Genomic DNA, 20826 nt, shown 5'->3' with positions numbered 1-20826 from the left:
AAGGTTGTCTTGTGCTTATCTTGAATGTACAGGGGACTCCCCCTAGCCGCTCGCTTGTAGGATTACCAATGGCAAGTCATTATCGTATCAAAACAAAACGGCGTTCAACTCGGAGTCGAGGTTAACCCGCGATCCCGCTGTTTCGCGGAGTACCCCACTGTACTTAAAGCTCAAGTTTCCGTTTCTCTTATCATCCAGATATATTGTTGCGAGATACTCCAGAGCATTTAAAAGCTATGTTTTCTGTCAGGTTCGCTATTGCCTTCGCATTGCGCTATTTAATATATATAGCTTAGCTATTAGCGCCCTGTTTTGAAGCAATATTTCAGCAGGTTAGGAGCGGGCATTGGGAGCTTACTCAATTACATGCTGGAAAATAAATGTGCATTGTTAGTAAAAGCTTGCTTAATAGTTAATAGTGGACTTATTCTATTAGTAACACATATTCTCCTTTATTAGTAGTCTCAATTGCTAGTTGGGAGTCTCTCTTACTCTTTCGTAAATCTTACATTTTCTTCCCTACGCCTAACGAGTCTAATGTGATTTATATTTCTTCTCGTAATAGACTAAAGTGCAATGAAGAGTAGGTTACCGAGGCTTTCGTGGCCCATGACTTCTCTGCGGGGATGCAGCAATCCGGATCTAAACACCGCCCAGGCAACAATTTACCAGATGGACCGCTGTCGTATACTCCGCACTCGCTAAACTGAGGACGGCGGCTCCATTGATGAATTGTTGAAAGTTCAGGGCCTGGTATGCCTGCTGACCTTGGGGTTGATGTTGAGGCGCAGGCAGTCCCAAGCTGTCGCGTCCTCCGCCAATGTTGAAATGCTGCATTGAGTCAGTGAACATTGACAAACGGACTCCTTTCTTTACCCCTCCTCTATATTGGTCTTCCTCATCTGTACGAAAAATTAAAAGTACATCGAACCAGAGGGTTGAGATCTATGATTGAATGTAGGTCATCGACTCTGTGGTCTCATCAATGAACCCGCCGCAAGTCAGCTTTCTGGTATAACAGATATCCAAGGAATGAACTGCAAGACTCCCCTGAAGTAAGAAGCCAACTTTAAATTGACAAGGCCCGCTTAAACGTGGGCCCGACGAAGCTGTCATCTGGCAATATGGATAGAGTGTCGCCAAGAACTAAGTTTCCGAGTTCAAGTCAGACAGCCGACGGTGCGAATATCTGGCTTCAGGGGATGAGGTTTGGTGCTGGGACGAGAAACGAGAGGGAAAAGGGATATACTTACCTAGTTATTGGGTCGCACACTTTAGATGCACAGGAAGAAAATGAATTGCTTCTAGACAGCTTGGAATGATAGAGCAATGGGATAATGTGGATAGCATGGGGAGACGATGAGACGTACCGTATTACCATAAGTACCTCTGTTTATTAGAGCGGCGGGGCGAGGAGGATGGCAAACGAGTTGGTGAGATTCGTTATTGCTTTTACATTTGCTCTTGCTCGCTTCATAATTCCTGCAGTCAGTGCCAATACTAGTCTCGTGAGAACGCCTTAAATTTGATGAATAAGTCAATAATCAGTATATACGCTCATGGCTCTTCATTGCTGACATGAACAGAACAGCTAGGGAGCCCTCAATTGCGATATCTCAAAAAGTTTCCCCTCAGCCCTGATGCCCACTTATGAATTACATTAAATCCTCCATCGCAGACTTCTTCAGGCTTAAACCGGAGGGAGAACCCAGGTAGTGACCGACTCAGTAGGGATATTGCCGCTCCATTCCTGTCCGCTGTTAGTAGTGAGGGTGAGATAGACGTCATTCCCGAAGGTATTTTCAATGACAATAGTACGGGTTCCATCGGGATTCAAGGATGCGACAGATTGAATGCCTCCATTTGAGAAGTCAAAGCTACCGGTACCGGAGAGAACTTTGGCTCCTGAAGGCATGAATTTGCTGAACTGGGCTATGATATAGTATGCGGTTTCAAAGGTGTACCCGCCGTTATTGATGGTTACCAACCCTGAGCAAGTAGCACATCCGCCAGACGACAGGTGAGGGCCATCTTGAGCATTGGTGCCGAGAGTCCAGGCAGCAACACCAGATGCCCAGTTTTGGAGAGGGCCCATGGTGAAGCCCGCAACTTGGTTCCAGGCACCAGTTTTTGGAGTCCAGCACTCAGTCATATATTGCTTCACACTTGGGTTGCTTTGGTGGAACTGGGTCAAAACATTCCAGTTGAGGTTGCTGGCATAGCAGTGCCAAGCCACCGTATCGACGTACTGACCAGCCCCATTCAAGACATTCTGAGGGTATGAGGGCACGTCTAGAAAATTATGTGTGAGCTCAGAGAATGTCAACCAAAATTACCGAATTTACTCACCAGTATTGTGGTCATATGCCCAGACTTTTGTGTTCAAACCTGCATTTGCAAGGGCAGGACCGATGTAATTCTGGATCAAACCGGCCTGCTCAAAATCGAACATGTACATAGTAGGGTAGCCAGCTTGGCTGTTCAGAGGTTCATTTTGAACGGTAATAGCGTCAATGTGGGCTCCTTGAGCCTGGTAGGCTTGAATGTATTTGACAAAATACTTGGCGAAAGCACTAGAATATTGGGCCCCGTTATTGGTAAGATACCCATCGTTCAGGTTGTTGTTAGCTGTGTTTCCATCAATGGCGTGGTTTAACTTCATCCAGCCAGGTGGACTCCAGGGGGAGCCGAGGATGGTCAGGTCCGGCTGCAACGATTTCATCCGGGCTAGCATCTGAGCCATTGCGGTGCCTCGGTCGCCAAGGTTGAAGCCCGTCAAGTTGGGATCGGCATTGCTTCCGTTGTCATCATAGGTGTACGCTGGGTCTCCGGACAAATCAGAAGCCCCAATCGTGTGGCGCATGAGGGCGAAGTCGGCACCGGCAGAGGTCATTAACTCATTGAGCAGAGAGCTCAACGAAGCACTAGACAGGGTGTTGAAGGATGTAACAGTAGCATCAGTAATGGCGGCACCGAAGCCAGTGATGGTCTGTTTAAAGCCAGAAGGCGTGTCGTCAATGTTGAGTTTCCACGTTGAAGGACCAGGATTGCCAGGACCTTGGACAGGAGCTGCTATGGAGGATAGCCGAAGGTTGCCGGCCGAGTTCGAAGCAAAGGCGAAGGCACCAGCCTGACGGTTATTGAGGCTGGGTAGAGCAGCACCTAGAGCAGCACAGAGACTGGCAAGTATTGGAGCGAGCATGTCAGCACTATTAATTTTCAATTGCGCTGGACTTATCTACTCCTATGGAGTTTCTTCTTGGTAGCTGCTGGGAAGCAGTTGTTTTAATAGTCCCTCGACTAAAGGCAGCTATTGCATCTTCTTTTCACGGCCCGAATTCAATGCGCAGCTGACGTACTAAAGGCAGCTGGTTTTATTGTTCTTCAAAGCTCTAAGCCCATGTGCGGCCTATTCCCCGAATCCGTCTAGGAGAAAGCTGGTGCTGGGAGATGTAACCACGGAGGTTACAATAAGGGGAAGTAATATTGGATTTGGACAAGGATTAAAATCGACTTCATTATATCCATGCAGGGCTGTCAGACAATAGGGCAGCTGGGACAATTGCGAGGACCAAACCGCGGCCGACAGATTCTCGCCCCTACTCCAGGTTGGGCGATGATCTATGCTACATCGGTCTAGCACCCGATGCTAGATGAGATCGCTAAGGATCGACCCGAAATTCGGATCACTTCTTAGCGAAATTATCCCTCAAGGCCTGAAATACCTTATAATTATAGGAAGCTTATAAGGTACTTCCTTATAGTTTTATGAATAACTTTATAACTACTAATTATATAATAAAATTTAAGTTATGCGATTGCTTTACTTGATCTTATTTCTTTTATAATATTACTTATGAGAGATTTAGTTCTTATTTTATATGAATATAATATAGTAGTAAGAAGAAATAAAGCGTTTTATAAGAGTCGCTTAACTCGATACCTATTTTGAGACGCTTGGAAGTACCTCTCATACAAATTTACTAAATAAGGTATATAGGGCATAGATTAATCTAATCGATCCTGGATTATTACTAAGCCTGCACTACTTTATTACACCGTTATTACGAGCATATAACTAAGAATAGAACTATTACTAAAAGTGTAATAGATAAACGCAGCACTCTAAACTCCAAAGCAGTTAAGCAATTGACGGAATGAAGCAAAGAATGCTGGCTTGGACTGCAACCTTCCATTCCCCTTACTGCAAAAGAGGCGGCTTTGCTTAACGCCTCGTGAACTCAACTCCGCAATACGAGTAGCAACTAGAAAGGGTTGACTAGACAAGGTTTATGGTGATCCTCTGCGGATTCATGTAACGTTAACAACGGGTTAGGTCAAGGGAGTCGGTCCTACTCTTGGAAAACGGATTTTGCGCTGTTGCGCTGCCGACGTCGCTGCAAGCCCTCTGCAAACCCGCTGCAAACCCCAGTTAAGCGACAATTCAAAAAGGAACTGCGGGGTCCCGCGTTAAATGCTAACCTGAATTGGCAGGACAGATAGGTGTTCCTAGGCTTAGTTGGAAAGTTAAATAGAGTGTCTTGTTATATCATTTGGTTGAGAGCAAAACGTAAGGCGACGCGCTAGTGGGATCGATAGTGAAGAAAAGGTGATTTCAATCCAACCGCAGATGCATAGGATAGCGATATTTTCTCCCGGCTAGGTTTTGCAATCTAAGCCCAAGTTACCTGTCTAAGACTCAAAATTCAAGTCCAAATTTCTTTGCGGTTGTCTGAAACTTCGCTATTAGCTTCGTTAATCAGGGAGTCCGGCATGGGACCGGAGGTATTTATTTTTTGTGTTGTTTTGGAGCCAAGACAATCATTCCTATCGATGACTATAATACTAGTAGAAAGAAATTGAACTATATCTGCTATATTACTCTGTATACGAATATTGCGGCATAAAGTCATGCGACTTCAGCGTATGTGTCCTGTAGTGGCTGTGGCTATAGCGCCACGCTGTTGGCCCAGTGACTATAGCGCTCAGACGCTGGAACTTAGAGGTCTCATAGGGCCCTTTAGCGATCAAGCCCCTATACTTGCAGGGGCATACCCTAGAATTGTCTTTCAATCCCTGAAACTCCTTACGAGCCCAACCCCACTAGTCTGCGCGTACAAGGCAATTTTCAGGCAGATTCAGGCACCCCGAACCCGCTTACAGGCTTCCCAAAACCAAACTCTACGAAAGCACTTAAATGTTATGAGATAATGAATAAATAATTACGACTTGATATTCGGGGCCTAAGAGGTAAAGTAATTAAAGTATAATTTCATTAATTTATTTTCTAGGAATTTGAGGGTTTCAAATTTGAAATATACCTAAAATGCCCTGTGCGCGCAGACTAGTGGGGTTGGGCTCGTTACATGGCTTAAGCCTATAGCCTTAGTAAACCTCGCTTTACAGGGGCAGGTAGCCTATAATTTAGGTACGGACCCACTGAGCTCCAGGTGCTTCCAGGGCACTTTAGTGGTGGTGGCTTTACAGGCTAGTTTCACTGATTACAGCGTGTGATTAGTGGCTGGGACATCATGTGCCCTGTAGTCGCATGACTTTATGCCGCAATATTCGTACTACGGTCAAACCCAGTCCTAACAATATATAACGAGTTCGTTTTCCTTTGAGACATGTCTAGTCTATTATAAAGTGATGAACTTTGACCCTCAAAAGCCTTCTGAATATAAAGACTCACTCCTAACGCCACCCAGTAGTGCCACAGTCTACTTTTCACCGTTTGAGATCGCGGGCCGCCGCTCCGTTGTTTTCTATCAGATGCTGCCGACTTCGTACTCACTGTTCCCACGCCGGAATGTTTGCTCTTCCCAACCCTATCTTCACTTTAAGCAGCGCCGCCTTTGCTCGGGCTCGGCTCAGGTCAGGCTCACCTTCGGCTTAGGTCTGCTCAGGTCTGCTCAGGTCTACTTACCCCTATTACACGAACGCGGCGCAGCGAAGACTACCGTCACCAGAAATCATCAACTTTTAACGAGGGGCCCGAAGAGGGCCCTTCTAAATATGTTACCACTATTTATTCATAATTAACCGACAAACACGGAAACAGTAATTCAGGAAGTTATTTTCCTTGCCCTCACCTATCAAGAGCACTGGTGCGGGCAGGAAATTTGCACTGAAATTTAAACTACTCCGGCTAATAATGTCAAAGTCGGGAGACGTTTTGTAGTTTTGTAATGTAAAGACTTGAAACCTAGTGTTGGGTTGAGGCGGAATTTGTTGAGTTTTATGTCTTTCCAGTCCCTTTTATGCCTATAGCTTGTCGGAGCATATCCAGTAACCGAAACGGGCGATCTCTTAGAATCTCTGAACTATTTAACAGAAAAATAGGTCAGAAAGTGTTTGTTTTAAGTTATGACGGGGAGAGAAGGAAACGCACGCTTTCTGTATAGAACAGTTGAGACCCATTAGACTTTTAAGGTCCGCATTAGGATATAAAATATGATTCCTCTCATCCACACATTTGCTTCTCTTTTCAATATACGCTGGAAGGACGCTATAATGAGATTCGTCCCGGGGTTTCAGAAGTACCCTATCGAATCAGAGCTATCGACGAGGATATCTTGGGTGGAGGGGGGAGATTAATAGAAGATGGATGAGCTATTAATAAAGATATGTTAGAGTTGGATAGAGATGAAAACGTGGGTGTTAAGGAAGACGTTTTGAATTTACTTTTCTGATAATCTAAGTGTGAATTTCTTCCGAGAGTAGAAGGGAGCTTAACCATCAAGACTCTTACGAGTTCCTTTCCTCTTGAAGTGGAGTTGGCGGAGTAATTAAACTAACCAAGTCGAATCTCTTCCCATGACTTGACTAATTCTAGAGGCTTGAGTAAGTTCGGATTTATCCAGAGGCAGTTTTTGTTCTCATTCGAAAACTCCGAAGCCCCATCTCTGTTCCACCTCTCATAATCCAATTGATCGACCCAACTGAGACCGATTCGTTCCATTGTATCGTTGACTTTGCCAATAACCAGTATAGCAGGCCCTGTGGAATTGCCGCTGCGATCATGACCCAAGATAATTCCCTTGCATACTTGACCTGGTAGAAATTCAATCCTCGAAGTGGACTTGAACCGCCAGTCGAGATGCCCACCATCCTCTAATTTGAGCATGGCTTTATACTCATCTTTGTCGCTCTGTTGTTCTCGTTCAATTATATAAACCTCAATTGTCCACGCCGCAAGATAAATGACGTTAGACAGATCTGACAACATGTTGCGCTTGATGTTGATTTCCTGAAAGGTCTCCCATTTCAATATCTGTCCATCGATCAACTCGACGCTCAGTTGGACGCCAGGGTCAAATTTTACTTCTAGCCATTTCATAGGATCGACCCAGGCCCATTTCCACTTCACAGGACCTTACCAACCAGTCCAAGACCAGCTCGGAAAGCCATTCCTTCTTTCTGATCGTTCTTGTAGGTCCCAAAATAACCCGAAGAAAAATCCCATGGACGGCGTCCACCCCTCAATCGGCTTAACCCCCTGCGCTATCGAAGGCAAGATCGGTATGCCCAAGCAGTGGTAGATACCCAGGCGACTTCTTTGGAATGCATTGAAGATTCCCAACATCCCTCTTAGAATGTCTGAAGGATTTGTGAGATTGAGTCCTGAGTACTCTTCAATACGCTGAACTATTTCAATACTTGTAGTTCCAACCCCCTTCGGAAATATTCCAATCAATTTTTCGGAGCAGAAAACGCTTTTGAAGCTTTGCATATCTTTCCTATGCAGAGTTTGAAGCGGAAATTGGACCTGATCCATCCCATCTGTCAATACGAGCGGTTTGGAAATCGGGCGCTATTTGGGCTAAGCGAGGGGCCCGATTCGCTAATAAAAAGGCCTAATTTTAAAATAATATATAACTTTCTAATAAAAAGCAAAGGCTAAATTTTAATTAAATAAAAAACATTAATGCTTATAAGAAACTTAGAGGAGTATCACCTAGATTAAATTCTATTAAAGATAAAAAGATTTATATAATTATATATTTTAAAAAACTATTTTATAATTAAAATTATATATAGTTCTAATAAAAGACTTTAGCTAAAATTACTTAAATAGTATTATTAACTAAGTCATTTTTAATAGATCCTACTAATAGAATTTTATTAATTTATTAATTTGAAAATATTATGATATTTTCAAAATTCGCTCGTATCCGACCTCGGATTTATGAACCGGAGCTCGCTTAAGTAGACGATTAAGCAATCGGGCCCCTCGCTTAGCCCAAATAGCGCCCGATTTCCAAACCGCTCGTATTGACAGATGGGATGGATCAGACCGACTCGTAGCAATACATCCCGTAGCACTCGAAGTACATTTGTTCCTCCGCAAAAACTAGTCGCCTCCTGGACAACAAACCTTCTTGATATGTCCAGGCTCTAGTTTTCCATTTAGTCGTTTCAACCACTTCTTTTGACCAAGACTGGGTGGAGATCAAGAAATGTTTCCCAATCTTTGAGCAAGTCGTCAAATGTTGAGGTTTCCTTTTTCTTAGACTAACGCCGGGAAGCCCATAACTCGGGTCCTGACCAATAGCTGCAATTATGGTGAGTTCAGCGTTCTGGTATATTATGTCCATCTTTCCGCATTGATCGGCTTTTTCTCCTTCGTTTGCCTGGTCGATGCAGTACCTGTCAACCCAAAGATAGCGATATCCAAGCTCTTTTGCTACAATAATGGCATCCTTGATTGTGTTTGGCAGGGTTTCTGGTAATTTGCTCGGATTCTCAGAAACTTCGGTGCTTGATCCCCAGATATAGCTCAACGCCACGTAGGGCTTATCTTTTGCCAGGACGATGTCGCTAGTTATACAATCGATCAACTTAAGACCTGGGACGAAGGAAGGGTCCGCGATGGAGCATATTTTCGTATGCTTGTTTTGACAAAGACTGATCCAACTCTTAACGGTTTCAAAATTGGCCTTCTCAATTTCGTCCTTTATAATTCTGACAGGACCTTCCATGCCCTCGGGCTGTGAAATGATATACCTCTCACTGTGCCCAGCTTCCAACAAGTTCGTGTTGATTGAATTCCATGCCTTATCTTTCATTTTGTTAGATGAGTAGGTTCTAAGTGGTACTTTCCTCCCAGATGGCCAATAATGTAGGTCCATGGTTGAAGATAGCAAGCTACACAAGGCGCAAGACTCAATTTTCCAGTTGGGAACTGGGCTGAGATTCTTCGCTAGCTGACCAGCTTGGGTTTTGTGTGGCCTCGATAGTAGAGCGTCGAGATCAATCTTTGCACATTGCGTGCAAAGGTTGCTTCGTACAAGAGGACTTCGTTTTGATGGTATTACTGAAGACTGACAGAAACTTGGAAGGATTGTGGGATAGATGTCGTCTCGTTCATTGACGGCAAGGCTTTCAAGTCTTTCTTTCGAAAGTTTTGGGGGGTATCCGCTGTCCTTGGCAGTTATGATACTCTCCTCGAGTTGACTCATCCTCTGTTCGAATTCCTTGCGAAGCTTTGTGGGGGGTTCGTCAGGCTCGGAAGGCTCATCAGCTACTGCATCGGCGAGTTTCCTCTTACTCTCCAAAGCTGGTTTTGGCAGCTTCGTCATGGCGACTTAGACAGGGCTGGGAATAATACAATGCTTGTTCGTAACGCTTTTGATGAAGGTGCCAACAAGCAGCAGCTGAGATGGTTTTCATGCAGTGAGACGCGTGGAATACCGGAAGGAAGAAGTGCGGGGTTTGAGACTCAGGCCATTGTGGTTGCTCTTTTCTGTGGCTTAGATTCAGGTCTCCCCTGCCGTACCAGAGTAAATTCAGCTCGTTCTGCAAACACAAATTCCCAAAAATAATGAAGGGCAACCCATTTTCCTATTTGAGGAAAACCTCAAACTAGATATCTCACCAGCTTTGTAACATTCTATAAACACTCTCTAACATTAATTTGTGGATCTATGCAGTGTCGGCTCCAATAGGCTCGATAATCGATTGATAGATAATCGCGCTAATTGGCCGATAACCGATAATTATCGATAATTATTGACTATTTATCGATCGCGCGATGAGATCCAGAGGACAAATAGGCAGAAGTGGACCATGTACCAGGCCAACCGATCTACCGGGTAAAAACACACGTCACGTAACAACAGAGAGATTTCTGGAACCGTGTATTTTCTGAACAGAAGCGGAAGCTCGTAGAAGCTGGGAGCGAGGCTAAATACTCCTTAGCGTGATAATTAAGCGAAAGTCATGCCTGAGGCTTAAGAAAATTTTCCCCCGATAGCGATTAGAAGTATCCACGGGCCAACCGCCCACCCCTTTTCACCAGAACAGTGGCATAAAACCGAAATTTTGAGTAGATATTCGTAATCAGCGGCCTTGGTATAGTAATCCAGGAAGTTTTTAGCAGTTTCCTAGTACTTCAAAAAAAATCACAAAATTTTGGTATTTTGCCTCTAGCGAGCCTCTACTCGCAGGCATTTCCTCACCCGGTTTGGGCCAGCTCAGTCGGCCCCAGCAAAGCGAGGGATTGCCGACGGGTAGCAAGGCTCTACTGCGTAGGGAGGGATTTGATAGCGGGGTAAAAATGAAAAAATCACTACCTTATGAGCGATTCTAGCCGCATTACTAGTTTGAAATAAATATACAGCTATTAGAGTATCGAAAATATTATAAAGCATTAATATGTAATAGGATTTGTAATTATAATAAAGGTATAATTAAAAATCGAAATTTTTGGGGTGGGCGGTTGGGGGGTATGGGCGGTTGGCCCGTGGATACTTCTTACCAGGAGAGGAAGGGCCTGCGAATAACTCAGAGGCCGAACGCCTGGGTTGCTCCATGGCTTAAGAAACTTTCGGCTCTTGATGTTTGGGGATTCACGAACGGGGAAGAAACCATTTACGTTCCAGGCTTGGTGTACCGTTAACAATCTTTCGGGCTCAGACAATTTAGCGTTCGTTTGAGATCGATCGCGATCGTCTCGATCAAACGATGAACCATCGCTTCGTGCACAATCCAGTGCATTAACCTTTCTCCATCCTGCGCAGCGTGGATCCTGGAACATATCTAGTCGGAGAGCTCGACGCGAGAAAAGCACCAAAGGGATTCGCCCCTTCCCGACTCGCAAAGCTCCCAAGTCCTTCCTAAAACTCCACAGAAAACATCTGTGCATAGAAATCTGAGTAGCGAGAGTCGAACATATACGTCACTACCAGCAGAACTTGGTTACGTTGACGCCTTGCCATACTTTCTTTCTATCTCTCCCAGTGGCCACTTTCAGCAAAAGGTTTGGTGGCGTGAGGCTTAAGGAAGACGGCGCACGCCATAATTTCCCACAGCGTTTCCATACCACTTCCTGACGAGGTTTAATAAGACCTCAGGGCTGAAAGGTATCACTTTATCTGGGCTTCTCAGGAAATAAGGTTGTCAGTCCATGTTCAACTTTCTTTTGCCCGATGAAGGCGCCGTTGTGCGGGTTACTTCTGGGGCTGGCATCGATGGCGGCAGTGCAAATGCCCCAAGCTCAAGCACTGCTTCTCTCCCAACTTCCAAGTTGTGTTGTAGGTCAAAGTCCCAACCTCCCCCCCGGAGAATCTAAGGGTCACTAATGCAGTTAGCTACCATGTCTCGTGGAGGGAGTAACAGCTTCGGGTTGCTCCCCAACGAACACTTCGTGTATCTGCGGAAACAATACGTTGCAGGCAAATCTCGTTGGTTGTTCACAAACTGCTTGTAATGCAACGGACCTTTTCAGTTGGTTCCCATTATTTCAAGGGTCAAAAAATGCTAATGATGTGTAGAGGCCAGTGCGGTCAACATACAACTTTGCGCAGCGGTCCCTATCGAATCGAGAAGTGGCCAAATAAGTCGGATTGCTATAATATTAATGTGCATCAATTTTCCTATTGTGAGCCTTAGAGTCTACTCAAGATTGAAATTCTCGGGCCGACTTTTTGAAGATGATTGGTTTGCTTTGATATCTGCTGTAAGTTGTCCTCCTGGTGCTTATCTGAAAATCAAGGTTAAGTATTCATAGACATTACTATTGCCAACACCTGTCATTGAGGTATTGGGTGAGGTAGCACTTTCAATAAAGCCAAGTTAAAGATTAACAAGTAGCAGCTGTGTACAAGGGATTTGGGCAACATCTGTGGAAGATAGCCCCAGAAGTGCTTCCTAGCGTTGTTGAGGTAGTCTCACTCACAGCTCTGGCTAACTCATACAAATTCTGACTCTCACAAAGTTCTTTTATATAACCGAGGTCTTCTATGCAGCCCCTCTGGCATTTGCCAAGATCTCCGTCCTGCTTCTCTACCTCCGCATATTCATGGCGCCTTGGTTTCGATTTACAGTTTGGGCAACCATTATTTGCGTAGCAACTTCAGCTACCATCACAACGTTGATGGCAATTTTTCAGTGTATACCAATCCAATCGATCTGGAATCCCGCACTTCCGAAGACGTGCATCGATGTCAACACTTTCTCAATCGCCACCTCGGCTGTTAACACCGCACTGGATGTTGTCATAATAATGATTCCATTGCCGGAGTTGAATACACTGAATTTGCATTGGAAGCAGAAGATTGGTGTCTTCGGGGTATTTCTTACTGGCGGCTTGTAAGTGGATATTACCATTTGACCAAGCATAATCTGATACTTCCAGTGCCACTGCCACAAGCATCACTCGCCTGTTCTTCCTAGTCAACTTTGAGACCTCTCGCGATGCTACGTGTAAGTCAAGTTCTACTTGCCGGCTTGAGAAACTATACTGATCTTCCTCCCATAGTTGACAACGCGCCGACAGTAATTTGGTCCATATTTGAACTAAACATCTCCCTGATATGCGCCTCTCTCCCGGCGATTCGTCCTCTTCTCAGCCATTACTTCCCTAAGATAATGGGTAGCACTGAGATATTCACGCCCAAGCCTTGGAAAATCTCATTGGGAACCCCACCGAGCGGAGGAGAAGGATATCGAGATTATCCTAAAAGACAGAACAGATCGTACCAAAGCTTTATTATGAGTAGCAAGCAGAGTCGAGCAAAAGACAGAATTCTGGAGGAGGATGAGCTTGAGTTGCGGCAATATGAAAGTTGGATTTGAAGCAAGCGATGTTAATGACTTACAAGTTTGAAGTATTTGATAGAGCGTCTGAATCTTGGTGCAACGTCAGCCTTAGTGAGAGTACATCAAATTGTGAAGTGCTTCTCAAGGGTTTCGCATACTTCCTACATTGGTGTCCTGATGGTAGTAAAGTTGTATGCTGGCAGAATCAAAACATCAGTATCTTTGTGTCGATGCTCTGGCATCCGCCTCCCAGTCAATCGCCCTCTCCGTTCACAAGAAATATGGACTTTTCATTTCATCGCGCATTCTAGGTTGGGGGCTGCTCACACCAGAGAGGGCGTCCTCTCACGGAGAACGGGGATTGTGGATTCCGGTTGTTTCGTATAATCTTCGCGACAAGTGGTCTACACCCGGACCGACCGCGCCAGGAGTAGAAAGGAACTGGCTTGAACTTTCTACAAGAAGGTAGGAATTTGGAAAAATAAGTTGCTTAGCTGCCGAAGAGGAGAATTTGTGCTTCTCCGCGGTGCCACTCCGTTTCTTTCCGCTCTCAAGACTCTTGGCATGCAGTTAAAATTTCCAAATGTCGGCAGATTATCCTCCGTGTCGCCGCCTGACATGGGGAGCCCGTATGCATACTGATGAGTGAGCTGCTTGCTAGCTTCTGAATTGCGGGGTAATTACGGAGGAGTTGGATTGATTTACGCCGCATTGCGCAGATGCTTACGAGACTTCTTGTAGAGTGGATTGCCCGCCGAACCTAATTGGCCTAATTAGAAAAATTGAAGCAAGTATAACTAAAACATTACTTGAGGAAAAGCAGTTTAGGGGAGAAGGCAACGGCAAAGAGAGACAGCCTTATCATGATTTCTCCTGACTATCTTCCGGTTATCTCCTGATTCTCCTCGGATAAGTTCAGGAAAGGGCGATTCAAAAACACGGTCAGGCAGCACAAGGTTAAGTATTTAATACAGACAGAGCTTCTCTGTGTCTCAAGTTCTGTGCATATGCATCCACTTTCCCCCTAACAACGAAAATCTCCAAAACCTTCATCATAACATCAATAGTTTTCTTGCATCAGCCATGCTTTCAGCAACTCTCCCAACCACCATGAAAGTCCTCCTTCAGTCAGATCCAGCATCGAAGACCCTCTTTCTCGCTACCCGACCTCTCCCAGTTCCCGTCCCCAACTCGACAGAGCACCTTATCCGCGTTCACGCAGCAGCTCTCACAAGCGGAGAGCTCCTCTGGATGAAGAACTTTCCCCCGCCGGCCTCCGAAACCAAAGGCAAAGAGCTGGTCCCTTGCTACGACATGGCTGGGACCGTCATTACCGCCCCTTCAGACTCACCATTTCAGCCCGGAACTGAAGTATACGGTCGAACACACTATTACCGCACTGCCGCTGGTCGAGAATATACAATTTGCGACACGTATGAGCTGGCTTTCAAGCCAAAGACACTGTCTTTTGTTCAAGCTGCTACGGTCCCGATGTCCGTAGAAACAGCGTATCAAGCGCTGTTTGTTCAGGCTCCACTCCAGCCTGTTGCAGGAACGGGAGCAAGGGGGAAACGTATTTTCGTTACGGCTGGGTCTGGGGCTGTTGGAATGGTGTGTATATTCTCAAGTTGTACTTTCCTCTTTGGCAAATTCACCCTCAATCTGATATTTTCTGTAGTGTTTTTGAGGCAATTACTGACTGTGGATTCTCAAGTGGGTTGTGCAGCTCGCAAAGTGGGCTGGCGCCGAAGTGGTAGCAACAGGTAGCAAAGACAGATTTGATTTTGTGAAGTCTCTTGGCGCCTCAGAGGTGTTGGATTACAGAACTGCCGATGTGAAGAAGTGGGTAGAAGCTGAAGCTGGCAGACAAGTTGACGTGGTGATCGACTGCATTGGTTGGCAAGCTTTGGCGGACGCCTGGTGGGTTGTGAAAGAAGGAGGGACTTTGATCAGCATTTTCCAGCCACCGGAGGGAATGAAACCTGCAGATCTTCCGACTCGGGATGTCAAGAACTTGTTCTTTATCCAAGAGCCGTCGGGAGAACATGCGGGAAAGGTGGGAAGCTTGATTGACGCTGGTGGATTTGTGACGGCGCTGGATAGCGTGTGGCCAGTTGAGAAGTTCGAGGAAGCGGTTCCGAGGATGGAAAGCGGGAAGGCGAGAGGAAAGGTTGTAATTGAATTTGTTCCTCACGTTTAAAGGTATATTCAAAAAGTTTTGCAGTAGATCAATGTAACCCTCCTCTTTTCTCTGCTGTGCTGTACTGTACGTCCTTATTCACTCCTCACAATTTGCCAGACCTGGATATGTCATAATCCTCCACAAAGAAATCAGGGGATGGAATGAACTGTCGACCTGACTTTTGCCAAGGTGTACTACACAAGATACGCCTAGGTTGTCTGAACTTGCAATTAGGACGAGAGTAAGTATTTACAGACTTATGTATGAAACAAGCTGTAAGCTGCTCCCTCAAGCTGTGCATTGTGGGTCCAGACAATGCTGACAGCAAGAATGAAGTGACAGGTACCAAGTCACTTACAACAATTGACAGTAATTTAAGTTGCTGTGTAGCAAACCAATTCAAGAGCAGAGCTTATCCCACAAACTCAATATTTAAGGAAAGTGGTCAATCACTCGTTAAACCCAGTATATATTCTCGGTAATTATTGAGTCTTTCCGCCTTCGTATTTTACCGCTTCATATATGCTCTTCAGAGATCCTTGCTTGATAGTGAAGAAGGGAAACTACAGAACACTTTCACTCATTTTACTGAGAAGAAAGTAGAACCCGTGACATGAACACTAAATAGCGGGATCCATCTCCACGCATGAAGAATACAAGAGAACAAGAGAACATAATATAGTGGGGAATTGAAGCGAAAAAAGGAATGAGATTAGAAAACGCTTTTTAAACACTACCCCCACTTCACTGACACCATCACCCCTCAATGGATTTCATGTCACCCGGTTGACCTTGGTAATGAGTTGAGATATGAAACTAGACGTCGTCACGGATCTTTCAACTTTGATCGCGAGCCCTCCACATCGATGAAAGTTCGGGGTATATGTTTTTGCAGTTGGGCTTTCCTGGGAATGTTCTTCTCAAATAAGAGAGCTCGGCCTGAGGACTCGACGGCTGGAAGTATGGCACCATATATGAGGGACCGTAAAAAGGTCAAGCTGAAGCCACCAGATAGCTATCAGCCTCAATCTTTTGAACATGTTAGCTTGTCATGGCCGGATTTCATGGATACTGGATGATGGATATTGTGTATGTTTCGCCATCTCAATATATGTATTTTATGCCCCTGGGGACCACTTAAACATCATATCATAGCTGCGGCATCAGGTATTCCCATGTGTTTTAGGCCTGAGTGCATCCACAGTGGAGATTAAGTTCTTGATTCCGATGAGCCCACATCGGGCAATTCAGCTGCAGGTAGGTCGAGATACGCGCGCACAGGTATACAAAGTACAGGTAGTAATAATTCATTAGCGGCCGAGAAATCGCCACATCACGCTGCTTTTACAATATCGTGACTGCAGAAGCTCATAGAAGGAGGCATAATACATAGAATTAAAGCTATTTATGCTAATATTCTGTGTATAGGCCATGCGCAGCGAACATAGCCTCGCAGCTGACATGCATCGTGTGGATGGAATCCCTAATCTCAGCATCTGTTAAACTATCCCAAGCCCCCTGCACAGCTCTCTTGAGCCGTGTGTAATTTCTGTGAACCTCCCGGTCTAACAAGCTTAGAATATACTTTAGACTTGCTTTTAATCCGTGCCCTGGTCCACAGTCTTGCTTGAAGTGTAGTCCTGTGTGGTTGAACACGTACTTCAAAATAACAGGTACAGTGTATTGATAATAAGTCGTTGTATTAATTGATCCCCCAGCTTTCTCCCAGAATAAACCCTCTCCTTTGCCGTAATTCCCTGAAATACAGCCAAAGAACATCCAACCAATCTTCCTCTGCCACTGGTGTGTCAGGGTGGAAATTGGAATAGCTCTGAAGGCCCTTTCTTACGCGTGCAGGGTTGTTGCCTATGAGGGCCATGGCGAGCTCACTTCTCGTCGCTCCAAAGTATTATATCCCATTTCTCGCTAGTCCAGTCTAAGTGCTCTTCTTTCCACTTTAGCCGCAGTTCCTGATTCTTCTCTGAGAGCGGTGGCTTTCTCCTTCTTACTCTAGTATAACCCTCAAGCTGGAAGGCACCTCGAATTGCCTTTGCCCCACACCACTCAGCCCATCCAAGATATCTAGGAAGCTCTACCCAAGGGTTATCACGTGTATGTGAGTCTATAGTCGCTCATTTCACGAGTTGTTTGCGGTGACAAGGCGTAAGCTTAATAAAACGACCACAATGGCCTAATTTTTGTGGTGTTGGACGTGTTTCAAGAGCATAGCCGACTTGATCGCATGTGAGTCGTGAAAACAAAAGGAGGATATCTTTGGTTTCCCACCCAGCTATATACTATACCATTTGAATCTGTAACTTCTCATCTCTTGTAATCTCTTTACTACATCATATTCATCTTCCACTTTGAAGTCGGGCTCGATGCCGTCTTCACTGCTTCGATCCGGAGAGCCGGAGGCAGCGTTGGGGCCGTCGTCTCCCATTCCCTCCGAGTCCAGCCACATCATATTGCAAGCGTCATCGTGAAAGACAGCCGAGCTACCGTTGATATGATTACTGGCATCGGCATTTGTTGCTGATTCGGGGGAAGAGAGTTTGCTTAGAGTCTTGGGGAAAGGAGCTAAACGGGCCAACTGCGCTTGTCTCTCAGCTCCCTCTTTCTTCACCTCGGCCATAATGCCGTCCCTCTCCGCTTTCTTCGCCTGGACTTCCTTGAGTACCTTCTCTTCCTCCGCCATCATGCATAGCTTGTCGGAAATACCGAGTGAGTCACTATTTTTACTCCCAACACCCTTGTAAGGCCGAGCCCATTCGGCAATCAAGTTTTATGTCATCTCGAACGACATGGCAGCAGCGACCGTATTCTCCGCAATACCATAGAAAGCCAATCCCAAGGCCGAGTAGTTGGTAGTTGAATAGAACTTGCAGTCGAAAAAGCATTTCATAGCGTGGCATAAGGTGTCGACCAGACGAGATTGGTGCCTCGTCTCAGGGCCTCTGCTGGCCAGTTTGTGTGTGAGATCCGTGATGCGGCCCCCTTGGTCTTAATTCCATCACCATCACCATTACTATCTTCCAGCCAGATGATTAGAATCCTTCCTCAAAGAGCTCAATGGCCTCTATCTGTACCTCAAATCTTTGAAAGGTAATACAATTAGCACATCCAATTCTCTAGTTCCTTAGAAATAACGCAATTCGCACACACAGTAAGGGGGCCTAGGCAGAGCATACTAGAAGACTCAGAGATACCAAACGTAATAGTGTTGACATCGCCCGGCTGCAGCGTGGCTTTAAAAAGGATGAATTTGTGATATCTTGCTTGTGAATTGTGAAGAGATGTATTGGTGGGCACCGGATCGTTATTAATAGAATTGTGTGCTTCGCACTCTAAACTGACGAAAGGGCTGAACATTAGCGAATTTCTTTTGGTAGAATGCAGAGCTACGAGACACATATTCTCTTACGGTCGAAATAACAGGCTCTTAACAAATTCGGCGTTGATACTGGGCTAAATTTCCCCTTATCAGCTCAGCTTGATTTTTACTTTTCTCTTTAACCAACCTCACCTGCTGGCAATCAAGGGAATTCGAGTCGTCGCGCTACACAGCCTGAGGCTCATTTCTCACACCAAAAGTAGAACTACAAGACTAATTTTTGGCGCTTGATCTTTCCAGCCGACGGTAATCCTTTACCATTCCACTGTCAAGTAAGAGCGAGGCCTTGGAAGAACTGAGACGTGTTAGCAGGCGTACGACGCCTCTTTGGCCTTACACGTACCTCGGTAGTCTTCAAAAATGAGTGCAGTAGCGAGCGTGTTTCCTTCCTTGGCTGCGTCATCGCCTTTGAGGCCACTTTCGATAGCCTTTTGGTAGTGGCTTTGGGCTTCGAGTGAACCATGACCCAGGAGCTGGGAACCTTGTTATATGGAACGCTATAGTGCAGTGTCTTCTTATACGCCGAGGACCGCGCTATATCATCTTCCTCGCTATCGTCTTCAAGAATCGAAAGTGGGCGGCCATTGACAGTAAATTCGTAGTCCGAGTCGTCATGAAATTGGTCCATCCCAAGCGCAAATTGGTCATTTGGTACGACATAAGACTGGTCTATCTCTTCGCCAAATGCCTGTTGGTTCATCGGTGAAAACGACACTTGAGCATCCCTGGAGTTTGTACTCATACGCTCATCGCTATCTGACGAAATCATATCCGAATCCTGTAAATCTGGAGGATTTCCATCTGTCGAGTTGTGTTCCAGTGGGTTGATATCCGAGGGATCATCAAAGAGACTGTTGAATTCACTAGGGGAGGAAACAGACATCATACTCATTTCGTCGGACCCGTCTCCGCTTGAATGTAGTGTGGGATTCTCTACAGGATGAGCGCATTCGGGGCAATAAAGCTCCGAAGCAAGGGATCTTTCTCGATTACAGCGCTGCGGAAGCTCCAAAGTGCTTGTCAACTGAGGACATTTCTCTTTGATATCCTCTGAGATATCAGAAATCGCCGTGAAATAAGCAACTCTTGGACCCGGACCCCAATATTTATTTCGCCCCCATATTTGGCCATACAGGAAATTGGTATCGGAATCGATGACGGGAGCACCTGAATCTCCTGGGACTCCGATTCCACTTTCGAGCTAACTGTCCTCGGAAACTGTTATCCAACTAGGCTGCTCGACGTACCATTCTCGCGTAGGCTTGGTTGATCTCCTCGAGGCATCTGCATCGAGATATGCTGGTATTTCGCAGATCTGGCCAGATCGACGGCCACTTGTTCGGCCAGTTGTATGAACCTTGGCCTCTGGTAACACTGGGCTGTGATTTACGACAGTGACATATGGGTCACCTCTTCCAGGCCCGGGCATTCGAAGAGTATTCAGAAACGGCTCCTGATCCCCTATTTCGTTCTCTTCTATGTGCCCATAATCGTCGATCAGCACCCAGTCGGTAACTACTTGGGGGATTTCCGGAAACATTTTCCAGAAAGGGTGTGATGAAGGCCGCGTGGTAGTCAGATCGTTCGCCGAGAAAGCATATAACGTTCCAAATCGCACATGACCCTTTCCAGTCAGGTGCCCGCATGCATGTTTGTCCAGCAACCCTGGATGAAGGACGTGTTGTTGAGCATTTGTTTCCCCCCTTTTCAGTTTGATAAACACATGGAGATTGGCCAACCAGAAATGTTGGTCGCCAAACTTGAGGCAGGGACCAAGAGTCGCAGCACATTCCTCGGTAGATGGTCCGATAGAATCTCCCATCATAGGTAGCAGGTAGAAATGCGGATTCTTCGCCCCACAGACATCGTCTAGTATTATATAAATAGTAAGGCTTCTTCTCAGAGCTTTGGTATTCGTATATACTAGAGTATCCAGCTAGCTATTATACCGTCTCGATAAACTTGGTATAGGTTTAAGGGAGGTTCAATTACTATACTAGTCTATTCTTAATTATAGTATTAAGTCCTTAACGGAAAGCTATAATCTTATTAATATCGTTTCAGTTCTGCCTATATATCTCATATAGAATACATTCAAACTTAGTAATAAACGTATAAAGCGAATCAGTGCCTTGCTTGAGAGAGTATAGCTTGTCCTCTGCTTCCTATACCTTATTCGGATTTGAGTAAATGCGAGAGAGTTAGTCGA

General features: G+C 45.4%; 6 protein-coding genes across 6 annotated transcripts; 2 read left to right on the top strand and 4 right to left on the bottom strand.

Annotated features, from left to right (window-relative positions):
- Positions 1-1507: 1507 nt before the first annotated feature.
- K444DRAFT_562527 (glycoside hydrolase family 30 protein) lies at positions 1508-3229 on the bottom strand. The gene is made up of 2 exons (XM_024876989.1): positions 2350-3229; positions 1508-2292 (listed from the first exon to the last, which is right to left on the bottom strand). Exons 1-2 carry the CDS (start codon positions 3200-3202, stop codon positions 1691-1693), a joined length of 1455 nt encoding a protein of 484 aa, XP_024735553.1. The 5' UTR covers positions 3203-3229; the 3' UTR covers positions 1508-1690.
- A 4146-nt stretch (positions 3230-7375) lies between these two features.
- Positions 7376-9461, bottom strand: K444DRAFT_724161 (HET-domain-containing protein; the record flags this gene model as incomplete). The annotated part of the gene is made up of 2 exons (XM_024888609.1): positions 7376-7768; positions 8298-9461. 2 exons carry the CDS (start codon positions 9459-9461, stop codon positions 7376-7378), a joined length of 1557 nt encoding a protein of 518 aa, XP_024735552.1.
- A 2130-nt stretch (positions 9462-11591) lies between these two features.
- On the top strand, positions 11592-13077 carry K444DRAFT_724157 (uncharacterized protein; the record flags this gene model as incomplete). Its single annotated transcript, XM_024888608.1, has 6 exons — positions 11592-11727; positions 11775-11963; positions 12094-12164; positions 12218-12591; positions 12638-12705; positions 12779-13077. Coding segments are annotated over 6 exons (1137 nt in total), but the record flags the coding sequence as incomplete, so codon positions are not given.
- An 868-nt stretch (positions 13078-13945) lies between these two features.
- On the top strand, positions 13946-15285 carry K444DRAFT_613538 (putative zinc-binding oxidoreductase). Its single transcript, XM_024880369.1, has 2 exons — positions 13946-14652; positions 14756-15285. The coding sequence occupies exons 1-2, from the start codon at positions 14152-14154 to the stop codon at positions 15239-15241; spliced, it is 987 nt and encodes a 328-aa protein (XP_024735550.1). The 5' UTR covers positions 13946-14151; the 3' UTR covers positions 15242-15285.
- A 1348-nt stretch (positions 15286-16633) lies between these two features.
- K444DRAFT_531790 (uncharacterized protein) lies at positions 16634-17002 on the bottom strand (the record flags this gene model as incomplete). The annotated part of the gene is made up of 1 exon (XM_024875024.1): positions 16634-17002. One exon carries the CDS (start codon positions 17000-17002, stop codon positions 16634-16636), a length of 369 nt encoding a protein of 122 aa, XP_024735549.1.
- A 1883-nt stretch (positions 17003-18885) lies between these two features.
- Positions 18886-20439, bottom strand: K444DRAFT_724152 (uncharacterized protein; the record flags this gene model as incomplete). The annotated part of the gene is made up of 3 exons (XM_024888607.1): positions 18886-18912; positions 18961-19810; positions 19865-20439. The coding sequence occupies 3 exons, from the start codon at positions 20437-20439 to the stop codon at positions 18886-18888; spliced, it is 1452 nt and encodes a 483-aa protein (XP_024735548.1).
- Positions 20440-20826: the final 387 nt, after the last annotated feature.

Source organism: Hyaloscypha bicolor, assembly GCF_002865645.1.
Source record: "Hyaloscypha bicolor E unplaced genomic scaffold K444scaffold_87, whole genome shotgun sequence".
Taxonomy (NCBI): Eukaryota; Fungi; Ascomycota; class Leotiomycetes; order Helotiales; family Hyaloscyphaceae; genus Hyaloscypha; species Hyaloscypha bicolor.
The sequence above is the reverse complement of the archived record's forward strand: the minus strand, read 5'-3'. Positions and strand labels throughout refer to the sequence as shown.

Coding starts and splice junctions, on each gene's coding strand:
- K444DRAFT_562527 (XM_024876989.1), bottom strand. CDS start 3,202: ATGCTCGCTCCAATACTTGCCAGTCTCTGTGCTGCTCTAGGTGCTGCT. Junction 2,293..2,349: donor GGCATATGACCACAATACTG/GTGAGTAAATTC, acceptor ATAATTTTCTAG/ACGTGCCCTCATACCCTCAG.
- K444DRAFT_613538 (XM_024880369.1), top strand. CDS start 14,152: ATGAAAGTCCTCCTTCAGTCAGATCCAGCATCGAAGACCCTCTTTCTC. Junction 14,653..14,755: donor GGTCTGGGGCTGTTGGAATG/GTGTGTATATTC, acceptor TGGATTCTCAAG/TGGGTTGTGCAGCTCGCAAA.